Source organism: Enhydra lutris, unplaced genomic scaffold (assembly GCF_002288905.1).
Source record: "Enhydra lutris kenyoni isolate GAN:26980312 unplaced genomic scaffold, ASM228890v2 scaffoldscaffold7, whole genome shotgun sequence".
NCBI lineage: Eukaryota > Metazoa > Chordata > Mammalia > Carnivora > Mustelidae > Enhydra > Enhydra lutris.
Genome location: NW_019154091.1, coordinates 26,476,185 through 26,503,038, shown reverse-complemented (window position 1 = coordinate 26,503,038; position 26,854 = coordinate 26,476,185). Strand labels below are relative to the sequence as shown.

Below are 26,854 nucleotides of genomic sequence, written 5' to 3'. Positions count from 1 at the left end.
AAATATGAAGATGTAAGTTCTATAGGTTTACGATAAATGTGCACTATTTTACAAACAGTAATACATCAAATTTTATTCCAAATTCGAAATCTGGCTCAAAAATGAAAAAAAGAACTTCCTAATAAAGATACTTGCCTGGCCTGCTAGTATATGACTAGTTAAACTGGAAGGTAAGTAGAGACATGATATTTATAAAATCTATAACTGTTCAGCTCATGCTAATTAAATCATATACATAAAATTTCCCTAAGCAAAAGAATATTTTTTTGAATTGTAATGCAGCTAAGAAAATTGTCCTTATACTGTCAGTTTCATTTGTTGCTGATGAAATATAACATTATATGACTATGGGAAAGTGGTTTTTAAAGTATGGTCATAAAATTTTTCATACTCTTTAAACCAATAATTCCATTTTGGGAATAATTTTTGAGAAAAACCCTCCCTGTCAAAAAATAAAATAAAAAATGTATATACACAAAATGGTCAATGCTTCTTGAATCATAATAGAAAGTAGGAAAAAGAAAAAAATCATGAATAGCTAAGGGAAATGAATATATATAGAACATTAACCAGATGGGATATTATGCATCCTTTTTCACATTCTAATTGCTAAAACAATATACCTATGTGCAAAATGTTTAGGAAAAAATGCTATTCTGTTGTAGTAATTTCAAATATCTATCTTGCATTAGGCCATATGAGACAGAAGCAACACCTGTGGAATGTTTGTTCTTTGTTTTATTTGCTCATAATATATATGCATAAGACTTTACTTTTTAAAATGGCATATATGTCCAGGCCTCATCCCCAGAGATAATTTCAAGAGGTTTAGAACTGAGCATAGCCATGTATAGTTTTAAAGGGAACCAACAGTTTTTCTGATACAGAGCCAGAAATGGACCACCACACTAGATGGGAGTTCTTCAATGGTAAAGGTGACATGTGTCCATCGTGGGGCCCTAGGGTTCTTCCTTGAGCATATGCAGAGTTAGAACACCATCTACAATGAAGAACGGACTGAGGCAAGAAAGTTAAAAGACCAAGCTGAAGCATGACTGAAATGATAGGTTAAATACACACGTATATACACAAACTCCCACAGTATGCTAAAATTGTAAAATGAGAATCACAAAAGGAAGAAAAGCAAATTGACAACATGAAACCATTCAGTTTGTGGAGTAGAATTTTATGGAATTATAATTAACTTTTTCTTTTTTTTATTTTATAGAAACTTTTCCTGTATTTTATTTAGAAGCTGTTTTTTTAAAGATTTCATTTATTTATTTGAGAGAGAGAGTGAGCAAGAGAGAGAGAGAGAGAATGAGCAGGGAGGGAGGAAGGGAGGGAGGGAGGGAAGTAGCAGGCTTCCCATGGAGCAGGGAGACTGATGCAGGGCTGGATCCCAGGACCCTGGCATCATGACCTGAGCTGAAGGCAGAAGCTTAATGGACTGAGCCATCCAGGAATGCCCCCCCCATTGTATTTTTAAGGAGAAAGAATCTGCTAGTGAATAATCAACCAATATATTTACATCTGGAAATGAAACAGCAAATTTATAAGTAATCCATGCAGTGCACATGATTAGCATTGAAAAGCTGGGTTAGAACTGTAATTTTACTGACAATGTAAGAGGACCAAATGAAAAAAATGACTGGAAACTAACATACTCTTACCATATTACCTAGCAATTGGGCTCTTGGTGTTTAGCCAATGAATCGCAAACTTCTATCTACACAAAAACCTCACACAGATGTTTATTTATTTATGATTTATTTATGATTGTCAGAACTTGGAAGCAACCAAGATGTCTTTCAGTAGGTGACTGGATAAACTGGGATACATTCAAAAATGGAATATCCATTCAAAAATGGGATATTATTCAGCACTAAAAAGAAATGAACTACCAGGCCATGAAAAGGCAAGAAGAAAACTTAAATGCGTATTACTAAGTGAAACTTTTCAATCTGAAAAGAGTACATACAGTATGATCCCAACTACCTGATGTTCTGGGAAAGCAAAACTAGTTTTAAGACAGTTAAAGGTCATTGTCTGCCAAGGGCTAAGGGGAAAGAAGGGATGAGCACAAAGGATTTTTAGGGCAGTGAAACTACCCTTTATGATACTACAGTTGCAGATACAATGTCATTACACGCTTAACAAATCTAGAGAACATGTAACACCAAGAGTAAACCCTTATGTAAAGTAAGGACTTTGGGTGGTAATGATGTCTTTGTAGGTTCACAGATTGTAGCAAATATAACTAGGGTGTGGGGCACAGTAGGGGAGGTTGTGCATGTGTGGGAACAAGGGGAAAATGGGAACGCTCTCTACTCTCGGCTCAATTTTGCTGTGGACTTAAACTGCTCTAAAACATAATCTATTTTTTTAATAAAATTAGTTTATTAATTCTAACAATAATTGGGATTCTAGATGAGGTTTCCATAGTCTCTGAATATCTTGCTGTTCAAAACGCATATTCAGAGGCACCCAGGTGGCTCAGTCAATTAAGCCTCCCACTCTTGATTTCTGCTTGTGTCATGGTCTGGTGGTGGTGGGATGGAGTCCCATGATGAACCCTACATTGGGCTCTGTGCTCAGTGGGAAGTCTGCCAGAGATTTTCTCTCTGTCTCCTGCTTCCCCTCCCCCTCACTCCATGCACAGGTGCTGTCTCTTTCTTTCTCTCAAATAAGTAAATCTTTTTTTAAAAAAATATTGCATATTCAGCCATCTTGTGTCCCCGTACGTGCACCTAATCTCAGCTGGTCCACCTGAGATCTCCCCTGAGTACCAACCCTAGTCCTCCACACGGTCCCCTTTCTGCCCCCAACAAGATGAAAGAAACTATCATGAACCAGGAGAAACTCGCCAAACTGCCAGCACAAGCGCGCATTGGTGGGAAAGGAACAGCGTGCAGAAAGAAGGCAGTTCATAGAACGGCTACAGCAGATGATAAAAAACTTCAGTGCTCCTTTAAAAAGTTAGGGGTAAACAATATCTCTAGTATTGAAGAAATGAATATGTTCACAAACCAAGGAACAATGATTCACTTTAAAAACCCCAAAGTTCAGGCATCACTGGCAGCCAACACGTTCACCATTACAGGTCAGCTGAGACAGAGCTGCTGACAGAAAGGCAGGGTCTTTTTAAATCTTTTTTTAAGATTTTTATTTATTTATTTGACAGAGATCACAAGTAGGCAGAGAGAGAGAGGAAGGTAAGCAGGCTCCCCGCTGAGCAGAGAGCCCGATGCGGGGTTCGATCCCAAGACCCTGGGATCATGTACTGAGTTGAAGGCAGAGGCCTTAACCCACTGAGCCACCCAGGTGCCCCAGAAAGGCAGGGTCTTAAACCAACTTGGTGCAGACAGTCTGACTAGTTTGAGAAGACTGGCTGAAGCTCTGCCCACACAATCTGTGGATGGAAAAGCCCCACTTGCTATCGGAGGGGAGGAGGATGATAAAGTTCCACATCTTGTGGAGAATTTTGATGACGCTTCCAAGAATGAAGCAAGCTGAATTGAGTCAACTTCTGAAGAAGATGAAACTTGAAGAAGTTACTGGGAGCTGCTATTTTATATGATGACTGCTTTTCAAAATTTTGTTCATGGATCTGATAAAATCTAAATCTCTAATATTTTTACACCCAAGCCCCTTGGACACTGCAGCTCTTTTCAGTTTTTGTTTATACACAAGTCATTCTTTGCAGCTAATTAAGCTGAAGAAGCCTGGGGATAAAGTTTGAAACAAGGTTAAAAAACAAAATACATATTCAGTGGTCCATCACTTTGAATGACTGTATGATAATTAAAGAAAAAAATCAAGCAATACTACTATTTAATTTTTAGACAACAATGAAAAATATATTTTTGAAACAGAGTTAGATTAAGGGAGAACAGGAAATTATTAAATTTAGGATCAATATTAATGATACTGAATCCATGTTAGAGAAAATTAATATATATCTATAGTTTAATAGTGTTCGAGAATTTAAACAATTGAACTTTGGAAGGGGAAACTGGAAGGGAGACAATTTTTTGTCAGTAAGGAAAAATTTTAAGCTGCATATTTTAATCATCATAAACTGCTAGGGATTTCAATATTTTAATAGATTCATTTAGCTCTAAATGTCTTCAAGCATGCTATAAATCCTCCAGAGCCACTGCTTTGTAATATAGCCTTTTAACATATTCATTGTCTCTTTCCAGGATAAGTTCACTATTGCTATTCCATTAGTCTGTTTGTGATTTATTTCAAAGATAAAATGAGTATCCTCACTTTTCATTCATGACTCTTTAATCTTGATTTTTTAAATCAGAATTTGATGGTAATTATCATCTATTAAAATGCATTCTTTCCCTCTTCTTGTACATTTTTCCTCTTTATAGTAAATCTTATATGCTGACACCATCGTTAAAAACATTTTATCAGTAATTATACCTAGATGTATTCCCTTTTATGAACTCAGTTTCCTAAGAGACTCTTAATAATCAACATGGAGCATTTTTAGATGTAGGAAAGATTCTATTGGTGCATAATAGGAAAGTGGTGGATTTGCCGACCTCATTTCTCTTTTTCATTTTATCCTTTCCCTAATCCTGATAGTTTTATAGATTTTACAGGATAAATTTACGCATAACCCCACAATATAATGGAATGTTAGTTATATGTGGTGTGCTGCCAAAACAGAGGTCCATTACCCAAAAGTGAGACTGAAGCCGTCCTTAGAATATAAGGCATTTACAACAAGAGGCTTGGATAATATTAAAACCATAAGAAATTATGGCAGAGAAGAATATCTGTAGCAAAAATAAAAGTAAACCATTCTGCCTCTCTGATCCTTAGTTCACCATCAATAAAAGGAAAAGAAAACATATTTACTTCCAGAACTGCTGTGATGATTAAGTCAGAAAGTTTAAGTGAAAATTCAGTATCAGTCATAAAGAGACATACAAATATTGGAGAGCAAAATAATTAATAATTTTCCATCTCAGAATTATAAGAGAAATTTAGGCAGGCAAAGCACTTAGAAAAGGCTACATGCCCAAGACTTGAATGAAAGTGAGACTTATGTATGTGTATAAATCCTATCATCCCAAATTCTTTGTATTGTGTGTAACCGGCTGGTTTGGTACCGTGAAACATAAAGATAGTACAGCCTTTTGAAAATTCCGAAACAAAGAGAAGAGCCAAGGAAAGAATATGAATAATTTAATCAGATAGGATTCAAGTTTATCCCCAGCTTATTTGCCTTTTATTCTTCATTTCAGTTAGTTACATATCCATCTGTTATCACCAAGGTTGTGCATGCACCTTGAAATGTTCACAAAAGTTCCACAATACAGGGGTTCATAATTAGGTTATATGTTATATTCAGAATCCCAGGGGAACTAATCAATTCTGGAAATATTGATTAAGCAAGATGAAGAATTCTTAACACAGTTTCAACTACAACAATTTTAAAGACAAGTTCAAGCTTTCTTTGCCACAAAACTCACAAAAAAGTAATTGAAGAATATCTCTTTTATGCAAAATATACATTTTAGGATATAATTTGATTAATACTCTACTATATACTGACATTACTCCTCGATCATTTAATAAAAAAATACTCTCATCGCCAGAATTTTATTTTCTGTAATATTTATAATTGAGGTAACAATGACAAAGGACTTAAACCATGAATAACGTTGGTGAGTTTTTTTTAAAGTCATAATGATTTTCCAGATCTAAACATACAGGTGACAAAAAAATAGGTTAGTTTTGATAAATAGGCACTGAAAATTTCACAACAAAGACAACCACGTAAGTGGTTTATAAAAAAAAAAATAGAGAGTCAATGTTCATGGATTCAAACAACAAAGAAGAAGTAAGGGAAATTACGACACATCTATACTACACCGATATCACTGCCTCGTATGATTCACAGCACGATCTACCGCAGGCGCAAGAGGGGCAATTCACGGAGGTATGGGCCTTACTCAGAAGCTCCATGTTGGTCATGGACTTGGCTTCCTTGGATGTGAGATGGCTGAAGCTGTTGACCCATGCACACGTGTTGGTATTTACAATTGTTTACGGCTCCTGGCCAGTCCACAGCAGACCACTCATATGGGGAGCACCAAATGAGTTCCAGCTACAGTTCTTTTCTAAGCTTTAGATGCCTCACGGAGACGCAGGGACCTCTTCCAAGTGCTACCTGGTCACATCAGGGCACATTCAGCAGCAGAAGTCTGTTTCCAGTACAGTCCTTGGTATGGCTAAATTCCATTGTCCCTTTTTCAGCGGTCAAAAATCCATGACAAATTCTGTACAACACTGCAGTCAATAACAGCAGCACCAGACAGCATATTAATTCCTTTACCACAATGCTATAGGTCATTATAACTTTCTAAGTGTGGTGTTATTAAAAAAGATCATTGAATCTCTAAATATCAGATGTGTACGTCTGGGTAAATTCGTTGCTGTACAAGATCTCTGACATGCAGTTCATGCTTTAGGACTTAGGGATATAGAGTAATAGATGTTATGTGGCCAATAATAAAAATGACATTTGTCTTCCTAACAAAAAAAATAAACATGAGAATTAAGGATTAATCAACAGTCTCAAGGATCCCGAATGCCTTAGAAATATTGTTTATCCCTCAATTTATATTATGGCATTTTTCTTCCCTCACAAGCCCAATACACCAGACACACTATCACTAGTGGCTTCCCAGGGATGTTGTAAACAGAATTTCTTCCACTTGGACTGAATAAAACTCCCTAGGGGTTTTGCTGGAGTGTAGTGATGAATGCTGGTTGCTAGGTAGTAGAAACTGACAGAGCAGCAAGCAACCAATGGTAATGGTGATGCTGCTGCTTAAATCCTGCTTATCAAAAAAGGTTCACAGTACCGATGGACTTAGGTAGTCTGCAGGGCGTCTTTCATTTATACACAAAGCAGAGAGGCTGTTCCAAAGGGCAGAGAAGGCAGGGGGCAAGGGAGAGGACCCAGTACTAAAATCAGGAACATCTTATCAAGGCATCTCTGTGCTTTATGAAGACAGATGGCATATACATTTAAGACAGGGAGCTAAGACAGACAGACAGAACAACATACAGGACAAAGCACCTGGTTAAATACTGTCTGAAAATCTGATCAATCCTGTGAGTCAGAAATTTAAGGCTGGTCAAAAAAGCCTCCTGTGAACCACAATAATTTTTGATGTTTGCACAAAAATCAATAAATAAAAATAAAGGAGGGGGTATAAAAAAAAAAAGGACATGAGAGCTTTGGGTGATATTTGGCACTTTGCCTCGGAAAATGATGACAAATCCTGGGATTAAAAAAAATATATAGATAGATAGATAGATAATGACTCTAGTTCCAAGCAGCAATTCCTGGCTAAACAATGCAAGCCTGGCTGGCAGTTACCTTTCTCTCATGTTTTGTGCCTTCCCCAAGCCATTAAGTAAGAGATCTGGCCTCAGCTTGCGTGTAACCAGTAATGACAACCTCTTTGCAGTTATCTGTGTGCAAACAACCAGAGACATTCAGAACTCCAATACAGCATTTTTGAAGAAAAGTAAATCAATCAAGAAATTAAACTAGTTAAAACAAATATTTCTTTCAAAGAATAAGGAAAAAAATGCCAAGGAGAAACTCGCCCTCCCTGCCCCACAATTCAACATGCAGAATAGCTGACCAGTGTTTCTGTATCAGCTGGATGGTTCGACGCAAGTACACATATCCCGAGCCATCCACGGTGCCCAAACTCTGTGACATTGCTCTCAGGTGATAGAGACAAGATGGTCCATGCAAATGAGCTGACCAGAGTCATGTTGTGTGCAATCAAAAGAGAATCCCAAACATCTTCAAAATGGTTTAGAGTCACGAGAAATGAAGTTCCAATGAAGTGATTGGCATTTGGAAGCACACTGTTTTAAATACATCTCCCTGAAGATATGTTTATGTATTCGTGTACTGGCCAATAGCTGACACTACCTGTCATTTTATTGCGAAAGGAGACCGGGGCAATGAATACAGAGAAGGAGCACTACTTTAGGTAATCTTTAAAGCCAGGATAAGATTTGTTAGCTACCCAAGTGGCATTTCTGACTTCAAATAGTGGTATCATGCAGGATTTTAACTGTATTTAATGGAGCCTGGAGTAACTCTACACTTAATTATCTCCATTATGGGGTAGACAGTACTTGAATTCATACAATTTAGCCGACTGATGCAGTTTGGTTTACAAAATAGATGGGATGGGAGATCGAGAGCGCCTCAGAGGACAAGGAGAGTTGTAGGGTGATGTTACTGGAGAGAGCCTCAGAGCATTGCCTGCCATGCCCGCTATGTTGTTTAAGCTTCGGGATTTTTCATATCCTTTTATGAAAAAATGCACAGACATCAGTTGAATTCAACCAGAAAATAGACACAGACAAACAATACCATGCAGGATAATCAAAAGTGCTATTTTGAGTTCAAGGAAGAATTTTTTTTTTCACAAAGAATTCAATACTGAGACCATTTGTAACTTAAAAAAAGTAAGTAAATAAAGCTCACTAGAGCTGTCATTCCCAAAAGATTAAACCAGCTATCACAAATTATAGGTGTAATCCTTCAAAATTTATTCTTTCCCAGATTATATTTTGCATTGATGTAATTTTGACATATAAAATACTAGAAATCTTTTAAGAATTAGGCAAAGCAACTTAAGTAAGATACAAATGTGGCTAATATCCATACATTTCAGAATATGTTTCTGAAAAAAATGTTTTTTTTTCCTTATCATTTTTTATTATTTACTAAGCTAATAAGCAGGATTAAGTTTAAGTGGATGGCTTTTTTTCTGAGCATATTTAATCTTCCAGCTTTATAGTGTTAAAAGGATGATTCTTAAATAATGACATTGGATGCCATCATCTAGGCGATATGGAATGCATGCTCATTTCTAGCTCCTTGGATTAAAAAAGGAAAAAAAGGAAAGGAAAAAAAAGAAATGAAATGAAATATAAGTTAAGTCATAATTTCAGTGAATTTGCGATCGGAACTTGGTTATCTGATTTTTTCAGTTGGCTCTCCACTGCCGGGAATTGAGAACCATTTGATCTTGATTCACTTTTTCTTTCTATCATCTCACATTCTAATTATTCATGTGTGATAGTCATGGACTTACAGGATAAAAGATACATCTCACAAGCTTTAACCCAGTGGTTTTCCTTAGCTACTCAAGCAACATTCTCATCAAGGTCACCTTGGAAGGACTCAGATATTGTGGTACTATTTATTAGAAAAGATTAGAGGTGATTAGGTGGTGGGGGGTGGCACACTGTAAAGTTCGAAGTGAACTGTCTTTAGAGCAGGACCACTATTGGCTGAAAAAGCAGTCAGGAAATAAATGTTCTGTCTGACCGGTCTACTGAAAAAAAGTATTGTAGAACAAGGAAATGAAATTCTCTGCTGGACAGTCAAATCCGAGCAAGTACATACAATTTCAGTGAACTTTGTTATCCCTTAGATTTAGGGCTCATTCCTCGGACTCTAATTGGCCCTTGGTGGGCATGATCACTATATGAGAAAGAAAATGGGCCTTTTGTGCTTTCCCATATTCCTCTCAAAATACTTCTTTTTCTAATTCTGTATTTTCATGAACTTCTGGGGAAGAAGCTACTACCATCTCTTCTCCTTTCACTAGAAAAGGAGAAATTAAGCGAGTTAGTGATTATTTGATTTATCAGCACCCAGGACAAGTATGGACATGGATTGCAATAACTGCTCTACTGTGGGGTGAAGCAGCTTTGAGTAGGAACATCCTTCCCCATATACATACATAAACTTTCATCACACTAGATGTCTTCTCTGAGATTTTGTTGATGGAAAGTTATGCCACCCATTAAGTGTGGTGAAGTTCTCTAGAACATAATTTCTGCTAACCAGAGAATTATCTGCCAATATGTTTTGTTAGCATTTGGAGATATAAAACATGGGAGGTGATATATATTTCATCCTATTCCAATAGGTGATGGAATTCTTAATAAGGGGATGTCTTAAATAATTAAAAAAGAATTGCAGATAATTTATCCTTACATGGGGACCTCCATGTGCCTGGAAAGCTAGTTGTTACTGCTGTTCTCTAAAGTGACTGGAAATATAACTTGGGGAATTATAGGAAGAATACTTTATCATGGTTGGCCATGTGATCTAAAAATGCAAACTACAGTATAAACATTGATTTGGTTTGATTAAAAGCAAACTGGTGAATATGCATGGACTAGAGAGGTGTTAACACCTATAAATCATTCATCCTTATAAAAATTTACATCTGGGAAAAATAAAGTCTTTGAAAAAAAATTTACATCTGGTCTCCCACAACTTCCAAGCTCCCAATGGGACCTCCAAAAAGGCAAAAGTTTTCTATTAATGACACTAGTTATATGTAAATTTTGGTTGCCATTCTAAATGTTCAATTATTTTTCTGAATTACAGTTTTCAACATAAATATTACCCATTCTGTTTACAAGTCCTTTTACTTTTAATAACTACAATTTCAGTGTTCATTTGAAAAGACTTCTCTTATAATTTAATAACAAGTATTTAATTAGTAAAATTACAAGTTATTCTTTTAAGTATGTATTTTTTTTTCTGCAGGTTCATTTGTGATAGAAAATTAGATAAGGTTTTTGCTTAAGCAAACTTTTATTGACTGGAATGGTTAAAAATATGATTCATGAAGATACACAATATTGAACCTAGTTGGAATTGGCATCTAAATATATGGTGTGCATTTTGTATGGTTCTTAAGAGCATATGCTTCTTTGGGGCAATACTGAAACTGCTTAGCCATGCATTATCAATGGGTATGTTTTTGTGTATGAAAGATGATTTCCTAAAAACTACTGCATAAATAAAAACATAGGTTCTAAGTATTGAGACTTCACTTTCATAGAGGATCCATAAATTTTCTTAATGTACGCCCATCTATATTCATATTTGTTGATAGAAAAAGAATTCAGTGGGAATCTAGTCCTTTCTTTTCATCTATATAGAGGAGAATTTTCAGAAGTCTAAAAATCAGTAGAGAGACCAACTTGAAAGATAAAAAAGGGATCATATAGCAAATAAATGTTCTGAATAAGAATAGTAGGAGAAATCTATGATCTACATAAAAAGGAACGAGAAGAAATGAATGGGTTCTTGATAAACATAACAAGACAACACACTAAGAAAAATTAAGAAAATTAAGTGAAATTAACCAAAAATACTACAAGGCCTGAGAGAAAAAAAAACACAAGGTGTAAAGAAACTAAGCAAGAATGAAGAAGGAAGTTGATTGTGGTGAGAAATGACAAAGAATAAAAGCCCACAGATGAATTTTCAAAGATGTGCTCATTGATAAAGAGAATTTTGCATTTGTGAAATAAGATTTCATGTATAACCTTTCCATACAAACTAGGTATCTTATTAATTGCTTTGCTCGTGAAACATTGCCATTTTACAGAAAAATTCTATATTTACATAGTGGTTTATAATTTGCAAAGTATTTTTTCTTATGTGATCTCCTTTGACAGTTTAAAATCCAAAGTATTGTCTAAGAGTGGAAGGAAAAAATTTTAGCTAAGTTCTTAAACAAGCAATGTTAGTATAAATATTGCATGTGACCATTTATTAAGTGATGCTCAAAAATGTATGTGAATGTAACCACATATTACATATAAATATATATATACATATATAAAATATATGCATATATATACATATAGTGAGTAAAGATATGTAATGCACTTAAAATATAATGTTCTATACAAGAAATTGTTAGTTACATATTATAATCATTATTTAATATATGTATACATATTTTGCTTAAGTACTATGATAGTACACTATCTTCATAAAATATTTTAAAAACTGTTCTAGCACCTAATATTTAAATGTAGAATGGCAAACAACCAAATAAACCTATTCAGAGCATTGAAATACATTTTGGTGCAAATAATAGATGCAGAGAAATGGAAGTAATTGAAATGAAGAAGTATGTAAAATATTACATACTGAAGAAATAAAAGAAGAGTCTGTCTTCTCTTTTGAGACTCAAAGCCATGGAGACAGAAAGGACAATACAAAGTGTTCAGAAGTAATGAAAGAGAAGTACAATATGGGTAATGAGACATTTCAAAAAGAGAAGACATCACAAAATAAATATTTAAGGCTTAAAATGTTAAAGTATTCAATAGGGAGAAAATACAATGAATAGCAAAAAAGTGCAGTACTTTTTAAATGCAGTTGCACTAGTATGAAAGTTTTAGACTGGCTTTTCATTAAAATTCAGTCCATTGCATAAGAAATTATTATAGTTCTTTCTCTATTCAGTCAATAAGCAGAGAAAGAGAGCCATGGCAATAAAGCAACTGGAATTATCAAAGTAGGAGGTAATCAAAGAGCATATCAGCCCTTGGACAAGAGTGGGTAACAGACATCACAAAACTATTTCTTAAGGAGGGAGAATTGTCCTGAGATCTGTCAAGTTTACGCAAAACAAAAACAAAAAACAGTTCCTGGGGAATAGTCATAGACAGTGGTATCATCTAGAAAATTGGAAGGACATAATGGAGTAGAGCTTCAATATTCTGTTATATTTCTTAACCAAAGATGCCTGCGCAACCAAATTTATTCATTCGAATAATTAATTATTAATTATTAATTATTAATAATATTTAATAATAATTAATAATAAAATAAATAATTATTGCGTGTCTTCTGTATGCCAGGCACAGTTTAGTTTGGGTTGAAAATAGTAACAAACTTAAAAGTATTATTATTGCCTCAAAAAGAAATTCTGTAGCACAATTTGTAAGTCCATAAGTAGCCTTTCAAGTGGTGGCATATACTATTCTATATGGCCAAGGATGTTGGATCTTTTTGACCTTCTGACATTGAGATGAATCATGGCAAAACTGCCCAAATATTAGATAAGAGACTTAACCACAGTGTGTTTAAAGCTTTTCTTTGGGAAAAAAAAAAAAATCCTTGTTGTTTTATCAATTACTTATCAAATATATGCATAGACCCAATTAGTGAATTTTATTACGTGTAGTTGAAAACTGTTTAAAAACTGTTGAGTACATTATATTAATTAGCTGAGTGACTTAATTTTTAAATACCCCATTACAATTCTTCCCATAGACTAATGGAAACCAAAAATATAAAGAAAGAAAGAAGGGTGAAATGCCTTTCAGATAGGACAATCAAGTAAGCTGTTATGATATGCACTTAAATGTTTATAATGAGAAAAGAGGTGATGAGGAATGCAAGAGAACACTACGTGCAGTCTTTCCTACAAAATGATGAAAGAGCATTTATATCACTCCATATATTTGCAGCACTTAATTTCTAAGTCACCTGTTAGGATCTGATTAAATGCATGCCTACCTTTCCTGATCCCTCCATCAGAAGCACACGTGTAATCACCTGTCGTCAGTAGGAAACATGTTTCCCCTCTTCTGTTTTTGTCTCTGGTACTAGAGCGTCTGATGGGGAGCCTTTCTGGGGGTGATAATGGCGGCTCACTTCCTGTACTGTCGTCACCTGATAACACTGGTCACAGCACCATGCCCATTGACAGACAGTGATGGATGAGGAAATGAGACAGTACAAAGAGTTTACACTGAATGTCCATAGTACAGTCACTCGATATACAAAACACAATAATCACATCATGATAAGAAAAAGGGTTTTCATCACTCTACAAAAATTTACATGGAGCAAAATGGAAATGTATTGAAAAGGAGAGAAATGTTCTTTGGGAAGTTTTAATTCCATTTAGGATTCTATCTAATAGGAAATGGACTTTTACGGAATATGAATTCAAAATAAGTGTGATAATGATGTAGCACACACATTAATATCATATGATTTTTGACATGCTATCTAGTTATTGTGAATAAGAATCTTTAAAAGTGTAATCTATTTAAGGAAAAACTGCTAGGTACCTATTTGGTTTTGGAGTTCTTTAAGACACATGCTTATAATATTTGCAGAAAGTAACTTTCAAAAAAAAAAATCTTAGTAAAAGTAATCCCCAAACTCACTTTGTGTCCAGGTTCTCCATTTTGAAGTGAAAAAAAAAATGTTTTGAGCATAACAATGGAATAAGAGTAACTTCTCCAAATGCCCTTGAAACAACTGTTTACTTCTATAGGCTTGCCAAAGACATCTGCATCTGATTGGCCTAGATGCTAGCTTGTTATAACAATATTTATCCAGGCTGAGAGTGTGTCTGTCCTGTTTCTCATGCCCTTCATAAGGACTCTGCAGTCCAATGAGACTAACGACACCAACTAAACTCCACCTTTCATAAAGACATTTTTTGCCTGATAGTTTTCAGATATATTGACAGAATTTGCAGAACAATGTACTAAATAAGCATAAGGATCTTTATGAATAAAATCTTTAAGAAGAAGTTTAGTTCCAGCCACAATTTTTCCCCTTTTACTTCATATAAACTTCTGGAAACTAATGAATGAACATGTTACCTGCCATTTTTGTTTGTTTGCTTGCTTTGTGCAATTGATGTTTTTTCTATGTTATGCAAAAGTATTCACTTGGGATTATCATGAATCATTTTTCTACAGAAAAAGATTAAATATATCTAAGTTATAGGGAATGCACATATATTAAATTTTCATAGTGGGCTGAAACATAATTAAATTGTTTAATCTATAAAATGTTTAATCTGTACCAGATAAAATAGAGAACACATTACTATCATTTTGGCAAAATGAATATTAATTTACAGTCAATGTCTTCTAGATTATCTATGGCAATGGAGGGGGTAGGGATTCATCAGTAAATCACCCAAAATTCAGTTTTGGAGGGGAACAGAGCCCAATGTATAGTGCATAAAAAAGGAAATCCTCAAGGAATTTCAGCTTTGCCATTGGTTAGACAAAGCAGATCATCTACCTCCAGGATAACGGTAAATTTATTTTATTACATAGCATCTTACCCAATCTAAAAGGATTATACTGAATATCCTACCTAAGTTAACAGTAATAAAAATGTAATCAATCCTCTAGAATATTACTAGGGATGACTTTTATTATCAAAGATTATGATCTTCCATATCACCTTTTTGGTGTTCAGTCTATTGAAATATAAGCATCCATTCTTTTTAAGTAACTGCTTCTTGTGAAACAGGTTGAGATGCACGGCCCCATGTGGCAGAGGTAAAACTGAGACAAACACACCAAGCCAAATGATAAGGAAATCAACATTTTGAGAATGAAAAATGGAAAATGGCCAGTATCATACCATCACACCGTGCAGGGGAACAAAGAAACATTGGCACAAAAGCAACAAACGGGCAAAAGAAAATATTGGCACCATCAGCAAAGGGCATTCCCACTAAAGCAGGAAAACTCTATAGACCAGCTACACAGGCTTCTACTTGGGATCTACTAAGAAAAGCTACAGGCTAACTGTCTACAAGCCTGACACAAACACGTGTGTTGTGAAAGGGTAGAACTGAAGACTCGGGAATGTCTGCAGACAATGAAAATGGTTGCCTTCTACCTGAGGGACATACTGGTCTATAAAGCGGTTACTGGCATGCATCTGAAATTGTGCCTTACCTGATCTGTTATGTTCCAGAAGCCGATTGTCTTTGCCCAGACACGCGTCGCCCTGGGTGCTATTGCAGGCCATATTTAATTCTGTCTTGCAAAAAGTAGGTGAGCTTGCCTGAGGGGCAGGAGGGATGTGCTTCTTTCTTTTTCTTGGAAGTTTCTGCTTCGCCATTGCCAAGGAGTAGTACATTCCAAAGTTGTTCACAATGACAGGCACCGGCATGGCTATTGTCAGCACGCCAGCCAGAGCACACAGGGCTCCCACCAGCATCCCTGACCATGTTTGGGGGTACATATCCCCATAGCCCAAGGTAGTCATGGTCACTACAGCCCACCAGAAGCCAATTGGAATGTTTTTAAACTGCGTGTGCTCACTAGCTGAAGGGTCGTTAGGTTGAGCTCCTACTCTCTCGGCATAGTAGATCATAGTAGCAAATATCAAAACTCCTAGAGCCAGGAAGATTATCAGCAGCAAAAATTCATTAGTACTAGCTCGAAGTGTGTGTCCGAGCACCCTCAGACCTACAAAATGGCGGGTGAGCTTGAAGATTCTCAGGATCCTCACAAATCTTACCACCCTGAGGAAGCCAAGGACGTCTTTAGCAGCTTTGGATGACAGCCCACTGAGTCCCACCTCTAAGTAGAAGGGTAGGATGGCCACAAAGTCAATGATATTCAAGAGATTTTTGATGAATTCAAGTTTATTAGGGGAAAAAATGATACGGACTAAAAATTCAAAAGTAAACCACACCACACACACTCCTTCTACATACGTCAAGGCAGGATCCGTTTCGATTTCATATTGCAGAACAACACTTGTGCCATTGATGACTGGTTCTGTCTTGTTTTTAACAATATTGAAAGCTTCATGTGTCTCCAGGCAAAAGGTTGTGATTGAAACCAGGATGAAGAATAAAGAAGCAAAAGCAATAAACTGTAGGGGGGAAAACAAACAAACAAACAAACAAACAAAACAAAGAGAGAGTGATCTGAACTTTGGTATACTTTGATCCAAATCTAAAAGTATCGATCCCTGCAGAAGAAGAAAAAAAAAAAAGCTTATTTGGAGATTTTACTTGGATGTCTCTCAGGTGAAAGAAGAGATGCATAGATATCATTAATTAGATTGCACATGTAATGTGTTTCAAGTTCTGTTTTCTGCTTATATAGGTAAAAACTTTGGCTTTATGTTGGAAAATAATTTCTTGACTCTTTTCTATAGTATACCTGTTAAGAGAGCATAAAAACCAACCCAAAACAATGTAAAGGGCAACAAACTGGAAAAAAAAAAATAAGAAATGTACACAGTGGCTCCAGATACTGCTTCTGATCCTAGAAATCTTCATGTATTAGATCAAGCTTTACATCTATAAATATAAGGTACAGTCCATACTGATGAAAATTTGGAAGACAGCTGAATTTAACTGCAGGTTTTTAATCATAAGTAAAATCATCAAGATGTCATGAGGTATGGACGAGAAAAAAAATTTTTTTTGAGCTATGTTACAGTTAAATTGTATTGACTTAAGGTGGAGACTTGTCCGAAAGAACAGATCTAGAGATGAAGAGTAGGCAACAAGACCAAAGAGAGAGAGAAACAGAGTTAAGGAACAAATTTTCTTTCTCACCTGAAAAAGAATTCCAAGTGTTAGAGGAGCACGCTATAAAATTGCAGGGTTTTCTTTTTTTTCTCAACTTTTATTTCATTTCTTCAATCATTAATATGTGAGTACACATACCTACTAATACAGAATAATAATAATAAAAGCTTTCACTTACTTAATTCTTATTAGTGCCAGACACTCATAAAAGCAAATTACATAATTAACTCATATCAATACTCATAACAACATTACTACTACCATATTTTATAGTTCTGCAATAGTAACACAGAATTTAAGCTACTTTTCCAAGTCATAAGACACAAAGTGATAGACCTAAGATGCTAACCTGGCAAGTTTCACCCCCAATTGTTTTGGGAACTACCAGACTCTCACTTGTTGAACCCAAATATGTTGAAAAATTTACCTTGGGGTCGCATACTTCTTAATATTTGAGATCTGAAAACTTAACACCCAGTTTGAGTGAATGGTACTGTTGCAGACAGTACCAGAGGCTTGCAAAGAAGCCAGCAGATTCCTAATGCTTTATGCCAATGCTCTCAGATTTAGCATGTGTAATGAGCATCAAGAGATTGCCCTTTGAATATCCAAATGAATTAATCATTTAGGAGCAAGAAGTCATCAGTCAAGTGCAGGGTAGCCCTTTTTCAGAAAAATAGGGTGCATCTGAATCCCAAACCTGTCCCCTAATACCAATCCCTCACCCATGCTTAAGTTTCAAGAAGAGATTGAAACTACCTACTTTTTCCCGGTAGAGTTTTGATGTAAGTGATATACAAAAGGACCAAAAAAAAAAAAACAACAACAACAACAACAAAAAACTTAGGATGGTGACTATCTGCCTTAAAGAATCAGTTGTTTCAGTGCAGTGTAGCAGTTAGTACATCATTCTTATAATATTATAAAACATTCCATTTTCATGGCTTTGACTTACTTCTCCATGCATATCTTCTCATTTCCCTTGGTTTTGATATTACAGTTTCATTCATATCTTCCCCAGACATAATGCAAGATGTTAACATGTTTTCACTCTGCTTTCTCTTTGTACAAATAAATATATGGTTCTTTTAAAATCAACTACTTGTAACAGTATCACTAAGACCTTCTAGATACTTTAAAAGATGGTATCTTTTGGAGGAAGAATCAATTATCCTTGATTCATACATTACTTCTTAATCTAATCACAATTTTGTCTATAGATCTGAGAGTCAACTTTGTTTCTGATTCCCCCTGAACTCTCCTTTTGTCATTAGCGTCCTGCTGGTGTGTACATATGGACTCCCCCACCAAGCCACTCCCCACACTCTAGTCCCCAGCATTTCAGACTAAGTGTCAAAAGTTTTAGTGCACACATTCTATCTATGAGGCAGGTACAGAATACAAGGCAGTTAAAGTAAACTGCAATTTTATTTTATGCTTCTAGTATTCCTCAGTCAGCATTTTCTCATCTAACTTTGCAGTCTCAAATTCTGTCCACCTACATTCATGTAGTGAATTGATTGGGACGTCCCAACATTGCACTTTCAAAATCTGTCTAGCTTCCCAGCCTATCTCTCATACAACAGAGACAATTTTCTTGTGTATTCTGAGGCCTGTCAATACAAGACACTGAGACCTTTTCTGATCAGACATTTTCCTACTCTTCATTCATTCATTCATTCATTCAGCAAGTATGAATTAGGTTTCCCTCTATGCCAGGCCACAGGACTAGGGCTTTAACATAAGAATAGTTAACAAAATATGATGCCTGTGTTTGAGTAATTCACATTCTATTAAATAATTAACCACACAAAAATTTTATAATTACAATTGTGATAAATGCAATGAAGGATAGAAAGGATCAAAAAAAGGGGGCTTTATTTTAAGACTGAAGGGTCATAGTAACCTCTGACAAAATATCTACAGACTGAAATTTGAGGGATAAATGAAGGTTGACCTGCTGGAAAGGGGAGACTTGTCTATAGCACAGTAGGAAGTTTTAACAAAAAGTCTGGACTTTTTCAAACTCCCTTTCTCAAGTGATGCCTTTACTGGAACACCCCAGGAGCAGCAGCTCTTCCAAACCTGCCTCTTTTGCACGAATTGTCATGATTAAAGCCCAACCTAGCACAGAGACCCTGACTTTTTCAAGGTTAACCTCTCTTTTTTTTTTTTTTTTTTTTTCTGAAGAGCTTTAAATAAACCAGATATATTACCTGGGTTTTAAAATGAGGCTGTAAGGTGACTTTAGAGCAGTTTGGTTGTCGGTGGTACTCTTTTAGACTTGTTGGCCTATTGGGAGAGCTATAGAATTCACTTATGTTAAATTATTGTATCAACCCCATTGTTTGGGATGCAGTAAAAAGAAAAGATATATGTTAAAGTGTTTTTTAATTTAAAACCCTATGTAAATACTAGAAATCATTATTATATATATTTTAGTATACTTCAAAAATATATAATTAGTATCTCAACAAGAACTACTAGAACCTGATGTTTATGTTCATTAAATGAGTCATTATGTTGTCAGAAAAAGGTCAACAGAGTCAGAAGGTACAACCGCACTGGTGGTTGGAATTTAAGTAACATGAATCATCTTGTTAAATTTCCCACTTTGCCCACCCATATTCCTAGAAAAGGAGTTTGGTCATATTTATTAGAACATACCTGGAGAGCTTACACAAATGTGAACTCCTCACTCTCCACACCAGGTATCAGACACAGATTCATTGGGGAGAAGGAATTTGCATTTAACAAGCAATCATGGTGATTGCTATGCATACCAAAGTTTGAAAAACACTGTTTCAGTGTATTTTCAACTTGATAATACAGGTTGATAACTCATTAAATGAAGTGGAGAAGTTTCTAAATTACAAGCATTTATAGAATCTTCCTAAGTCTTAATAAGAATAGTTCACTACCTCCTATAATATAGGACATTTATGTCTATATCTGTGTGTCTTTTTGTGTGTGTTGTGACATAATTCTGGCTCCTACACAAATATTGGTGAGTAAACAAAGCAATTCAGCCTCTAAATATATACAATTCTAAGACACAAAACCTTGAAAAACTGAAAGTTGTTTGTTTTTACAAGTCACTTAGGACTTGAATTTATCAATATTTTTATTAGCTTATTTGTTTATTCATTTATTATAAAGATTTTATTTATTTATTTGACAGAGAGAGAAACAGTGATAGAGGGAACACAAGCAGGGGGAGTGGGAAAGGAAGAAGCAGGCTTCCCACCAAGCAGGGAGCCTGATTTGGGGCTCCATGCAGCTTTGATCCCAGGACCCTGGGATTATGACCTGAGCTGAAGGCAGACACCTAACAACTGAGCCACCCAGACACCCCATTATTAGCATTACTTAAAGAACCACATCATGGTTTTGTATTTGTATTATTCTTCACTGTAATTTTTATAGTTCCTATATATTTAGTTTTTAAGGACTTCGTAAATCTGCCAGAGCGTGTAACAGTATAATAGGAAAATAAAAAGAGTGTAAAAAAAGAAACAAACTGTCATCCTGGGAGAGAGACACTCATCTCAGAAGTACATGATTATTTTGCTTTAAAAAAACAAGCTAGAATGGCTTTTTTAAAAAATTTATAAAGTCTAAAGACTACTAGGTATGGTTTAGAATGAGAGGACTGTAACAGAGAATCAAAATATTCTTCATAATAACGTGGTAGGAAATTGGAAGTTGTCTTCTGTCAGCTTAAAAGTTGGGGGTGTTGGAAGAAAGTTGAAATCTGAAGAGAAAGAAATGGGAAAAGTCTCTCAGGATGAGGAAAGTCACATCAAGGGAGGGGGCAAGCAAGTGAGAAATCCCTGTTAGGTGCAGCAAAGGAACTTTGGGACATGGATGGAGTGTATCAAATTTTAAGATGATGCTTTCTCTGTTATGCCTTCAGTAAAAGGTCATTGTACAAAAACCTGGCATTGATGGTGCTTTGAGTGATGAAGGTATTGGGCCATGGAAGGACAAAAAAGAAGGGAGGCAAGATACAAGGTGAGACTCAAAAACATAGGAGAGTAATAAATAAGAGTAAAAGGAAATCAGGAGACATGTAACCCTTGTTCAAGTATGTGGAGACATTAGGAAAGACAGATTTCCCAACAGAATGAAGAATAGGAGCTCAATTTATTAGGAACTTGGTTTGAGTATCAGATGAAAAGGTGACCCCAGAAGGCTTGAAGACCTAGAATCATCCAAAGGCAACACTTGGACACCATTAGCAAGAAATTTGTACACTTTGGTTGAACTTAATTCTAAGAGACTTGGATACAGAAAATGTCTTCTTTTTTTCTGACTCAGTAAGTTAAACTGAAATGGGTAAAAAAGAATGTTTTATTTGTTTTTCTTCTTCATTGAGCTGAGAACTGTTTAAGAACTGGAAGGATGTCATATTCATTTTTGTACTTCCTGCTTTTGGCACAGTGGTTAGTATTTAGTATGGCTGGATGGATGGATAGAAGGATGAAAGAATTAATGAAAGAAAAAATAAATTAACAAAATAATAAGGTGGATTACATTCTAACGGGACTCTAAATGATTCGAGAAAAAGGAAATGACAGAAATGAAACAATGAAATATGCATATTGAGGGGAAAAAAGCCAAATTTACGGTGGAAGCAAACGGAACTGGTCTATAGGTCCAAACATTGCCATTAGTAGCTTCCATTAATTCTGTTAATGGAGTCTTATCAAGGAGTTGAGGAAGAAAATCACATTGCCATCTCTCTCTTCCTCTTCCTCTGTGATAAGGACAAAAAACTCTTACCGGCATTAAATGAAAATGAGATAAAGCATGTTAAATAATTAAAATATTAGAAAGCTTTCTAGAAGGTGTTACCATGCTGACTGAATTCACAGAACTGATGTATCCTCTCAGGCAATTTCAGAAAGGATATAGCCTGCTAAAATATTGGCTTGTGGATCCAATGAGTAAGCCATTTTTTTCTCCATAACCCCTGTGTCCATGGTTGGCTAGAGTGGCCAGTACTCTGTTTTAGTTTAGTTCTGTTTTGTATCTAATCAGCAACAATGGAAAGAAAGCCCTCAGAGTACACTTCTACATGGATGGTATTATGTCAATCTACCTCAGTGCAAAGATTTAAGTAGATCTCCAAGTACATATAATAGGCTATAAGAAAGAGGGGAAATCAGGCCATATTTTGTTTCATTATTTTCTCTTTCCTCTTAGTCTCTTAGCATTAAAATTGATATAACTGAACTCTGTCTATAACTAGCTCAAAAGTGTCAAACTTAACGAGGACCAGACTGATTAACTGGCCTTTCTCTGTGCTCGCATAGCCCAGGATCACTGATGTAGCAATTTTCATACACTTTTGTTACTGATTCTACATGTCCCCAAATTGTTCAAAGAGAAGAACTTAACATCTATCCCTAGAACCAAAGATAGGGCTTCAGTGATGGCAAAAAGTAGGTGCTCAGTTCTTGTGAAATTGATGAAGGAACACATTTTTGAAATATGTTTACTTGGTATATAAAAATTCCACTAGCCAACACAGAATCTGTCCTTTAAAAGTCATCTCAAAAAAAAAAAAAAGGAGGAGGGGAGCCTGGGTGGCTCAGTTGGTTAAGCATCTGACTCAGGTCATGATCTCAGAGTCATGAGATCAGGCCCTTGAAGGACTCCATGCTGCGTGTGGATCCTGTTTAAGATTTCCTCTCCCTCTCCCTCTGCCCCCACCTCTCTTGCCACACACGTGCACTCTCTCTAATAATTAACTAATAGTTAAAAATAATAAAAAATAAATCACCTCATCTTATCATCTCACAAGTAAAAACCTCAACCTATATTCTAAAGGTGAAAAAAAAAAGAAAAAAATTAAACTTACCTCTATTTGAAAATAAGAGTCAATGATAAATTTAATCATCAGAAATTTTTTTTTTCTTTTTCTTTTTAGAGAGACAAAGACAGAACAAGCAGAGGGAGTAACAGAGGAGAGGAAGAAGCAGGCTCCCTACTGAGCAGGGAACCCAACATGGGGCTTGATCCCAGAACCCTGGGATAATGACCTGAGACAAAGGCAGACACTTAACCATATGAGCCACTCAGGTACCCCTAGAAATTAACATTTTTTAAGACAAGTTACCTAAAACATAGATTTTGTCATGGTCCATGAATTCCAACCCTTCAAGGAGATTCCCACTGAAGGACTGGAACTCATGGTCAAGGCAAAGAAAAGCCTGAAAGCTCTTCTTGACCTTGATAGTCACCTTGAAAATGGACTCCTCACATCAGGAAATTGGGGACACTGGGTTTTGTCAATTAAGGCTGTGAAAATAGCCATCGATTTGATGAGACATTTAGAAGAGAGGAGTTTTTTTTGTTTTTTCCTCCTTGATTTCCTCTCACTTGTAAAAGATGATGAACCATCACTCTTTGCTTGGAGATGATTTCTCACTTGCTCCAGCATCTTGCAGAAACTCTATGTGTTAAAACTGAAATTATTTCTTAGGATTATGTTTGCAATACTTGGTCTGGGATCAGCTTTAAATATCCTTTCTATGTAAATACTGACAAACTATGTAAATACTGATAAACTTGTGATCTGGGTTGCATGACCTCCTGAGTTTTCCTGCGAAGGACACTAGGTATATTGTGCTGAGATTACCATTCATGGAAGAAATTGGTTAGGATCTCTGTTTTCTCTCAGGGAGTTAATGCTCTGAAAAGGGATCCCAGCAAAATAGTTTCAATCAATACTTGGGAGGACAGTTTTATTTTTAATACAATAACTGTTAAGATTGCTGGTGGACTGGGTTAGCCAAGAGGAAGACAGCTTTAACAGGGAGTCGCCTATCTTAAGAAGAGGTCTCAGATTTCAGATTAAGATATGAAGGCTTGAAGAAGTAAACACCATTTGAAGTAAACACCATTTCAGAGCTCATAGTGTAGTGTAGGAATGAAGATCCTTGGAGCAACGATGGAAGAAGATCTTAAATAGCAAAGATAAGCCGTTACCAGCTTTCAACCCAAGTCAATCAATTAAGCCAACCTGTATTATCATAAAATTGCTAAAATGCTACATCTGGCTAAATGGGAGAAGAGTTTGCTTTACTTACCTTGTGTACCCACCCTGCCCTGTAATGTCTGTAATCATAAAGATGGAATGAATTGTAACATTTAGTGTGTATGTGTATATATATAGGTATATATACATATATCTATATGCACACAGTAAGGAATTTTCAGCTTTTCAATTGCACATGAAGTATATCTCCCTTTAGCTTGCATTTTAATGTCCTTTAAAAAAAAAGGGACATTATGGATTTTCCAAACAGAAATGCTTCACTCTTATTATGCCCATTCTGCTTTTCTCTCTTAAATAGTTAACTAAGACATGAACAAGGACTTCCAATAATGAAGAATCAGAGCCAATAGTGCCTCCCAATCCAAAATTTCCACTTTTAGAAATTTACTCTGGTAAAATGTGTATAGAAAAGTACAAGGATATATGTAGAAGGACATTCAAAAGCATTATTTGTAAAACAAGCAAACAAACAAAAAACCAATAACAACAAGCCAGTAAATGTCTGTAAGTCAATGGTATGTCCATATTATAGCATTACCAAGAACAAGGCAGGTAAATATGTCCTGATGCAAAATGATATCCAATGAAACACATTAAACAAGAATATGGTTGTAACATAATATGCGGAGTTTAATACCATTTCTTTCTCTGTGTACAACTAATGCATGCAAATAAATAGCAACACTACACTCTTAGCACCGGTTGTGTCTGAGTGTAAGAATGGCATCGTCCGAATGTATTGCTAAGGGAAAATTGTAAGTGATTCTATAAATAGCTTTAAGGTTTAAAATTTTTACAAAATTTTTAAACATATATTGTGTTTTATTTTAAAACAAAATTCAAAGGAAGTACTATCCAAGAGAAGTAACCAACCAAACTTGGATCTTCATTCTTGATGACCATTAAGCTAATTCTATTACTCCATAGAAATTATTCATTGGCAGATTGACACTTTTCTTCTTTTCTACAGCAACTTCAATTTAACAAATGCTCTTAATTATGTATGTATTCAAGTCTCATATACTAGCTTTGCCATAATTTACAAGAATGTGGTGTTGTTCACAGAACTTCGGTCTCTGGAGAAAGATAATAGTCTCTTTCATTAGTAAGACTATCCTCAAGGGCCAACGAAGTAGGGACAACTAGAGCCCAGTGTCTGCTGGTTCCATGCAGAGCTGACAATTACTTCAGCCTCTTTTGAGGCTGGTAAGATCAACTTCTCTTCATTCAAGTTTTACTGTTTAAAAGCAGTTTCACAAACTTCCCATTGCATTTATGATATTGAATTAGATCTTTCCTCAAAGGTTATAACATACACATACATGATTACTAAATACAGAAATCAGTGAAGACGGTGAAGAAGATTAAGCTGACATAACTGAATATAATCATATGTGTGTTTATAACACATTTTATGTTTTATATTTATATCTATGTCTAAAATGTGTTAATATGTATGTATAGATATTTATGATATCCATATATATGGATGTCTATATCCAACCTATATAGGTTATATATAGATATGAATATATTATATAGATAGATATAAAATAGATAAAAAAACAATATAATATTTAGATTTCTCAAATCAAGAAATGTACCCAGATATTACTTTGGCCACTGAAACTTATATGATCTCTGATAAATATCTTCCACCATGTTTTCTCTGTTTCATGTTAACTCTGTTTCAGCTCAGGTCATGATCTCAGGGTTTTGAGATGGAGCTCCACATGGGGCTCTCTGTTGGGCTCCACACTGGTCATGGAACCTACTTAAGATTCTTTCTCACCCTCTTCCTACCCCTCTCCCCCTCAAGCTCATGTGCATGCTCTCTCTGTAAAAATAAAATAAAATGTAATTAATTTATTGCATGAAAATAATTTTTACAATTGTTTATTAGAGTGAAGAAGAATTTTATACTTTTATCATAAGAATAACAGATTATATACAGTCATTTCATAACATAAACATGAATTATAACTCCTAAATTCTAATTACTGAAATCTCCCTCCAAAATTTATTTATTTAACATATATTAGTTTGTCTTAAATTTATTCTTAAATGATTCATTTTGTCTTAGAACAATATGATCTATACCACCATGACTTAGGAATACCAAAAAGGTCACATTTTATTTTATTTTATTTTATTTATTTATTTTTTTTGACAGATGGAGATCACAAGTAGGCAGAGAAGCAGGCAGAGAGAGGAGGAAGCAGGCTCCCTGCTGAGCAGAGAACCTGATGCGGGGCTCAATCCCAGGACCCTGGGATCATGACTTGAGCCAAAGGCAGAGGCTTTAACCCACTGAGCCCCCCAGGAGCCCCAAGAGGTCACATTTTAAAACCCTATCTACTCTAAGTCCTAGACTATCTTTCTTGAGGCTAACCATCACTTCCCAAATTAAATTATCCAAGAATCCTTGGTTGAACTTAGTTGCAAGTGAGGGAGGTAAAGAGAACGTTAGTTGAAGGTGAAAGGAGGTGACTAGCTTACAAACATTTGCCAAAGATTTGTTGATTCTGATGAGTCTGTTTCTTTCAACACAATGCCACTGTGGTTAAAATATACTCTACAA

At 35.5% G+C, this 26,854-nt stretch overlaps 1 protein-coding gene and 1 pseudogene across 4 annotated transcripts in view; one reads left to right on the top strand and one right to left on the bottom strand.

Annotated features, from left to right (window-relative positions):
* Positions 1-2,832: 2,832 nt before the first annotated feature.
* On the top strand, positions 2,833-3,516 carry LOC111142269 (annotated as a pseudogene).
* A 2,689-nt stretch (positions 3,517-6,205) lies between these two features.
* The window catches only part of LOC111142201 (potassium voltage-gated channel subfamily C member 2), a 189,508-nt gene continuing 168,859 nt past the window's right edge, over positions 6,206-26,854 (bottom strand). The window contains exons 2-5 of one of the 4 annotated variants that reach the window (XM_022495225.1): positions 15,613-16,540; positions 13,412-13,576; positions 7,415-7,509; positions 6,262-6,315 (exon numbers count right to left, since the gene is read on the bottom strand). In XM_022495225.1, the coding sequence (XP_022350933.1) occupies positions 7,448-7,509; positions 13,412-13,576; positions 15,613-16,540 (1,155 nt within the window). In that variant the 3' untranslated portion in view covers positions 6,262-6,315; positions 7,415-7,447. Of the gene's footprint in view, positions 6,316-7,414; positions 7,510-8,231; positions 8,369-13,411; positions 13,577-15,612; positions 16,541-26,854 lie in introns of those variants that run through there. The other 3 variants (XM_022495224.1, XM_022495223.1, XM_022495226.1) reach the window with 3 other exon arrangements.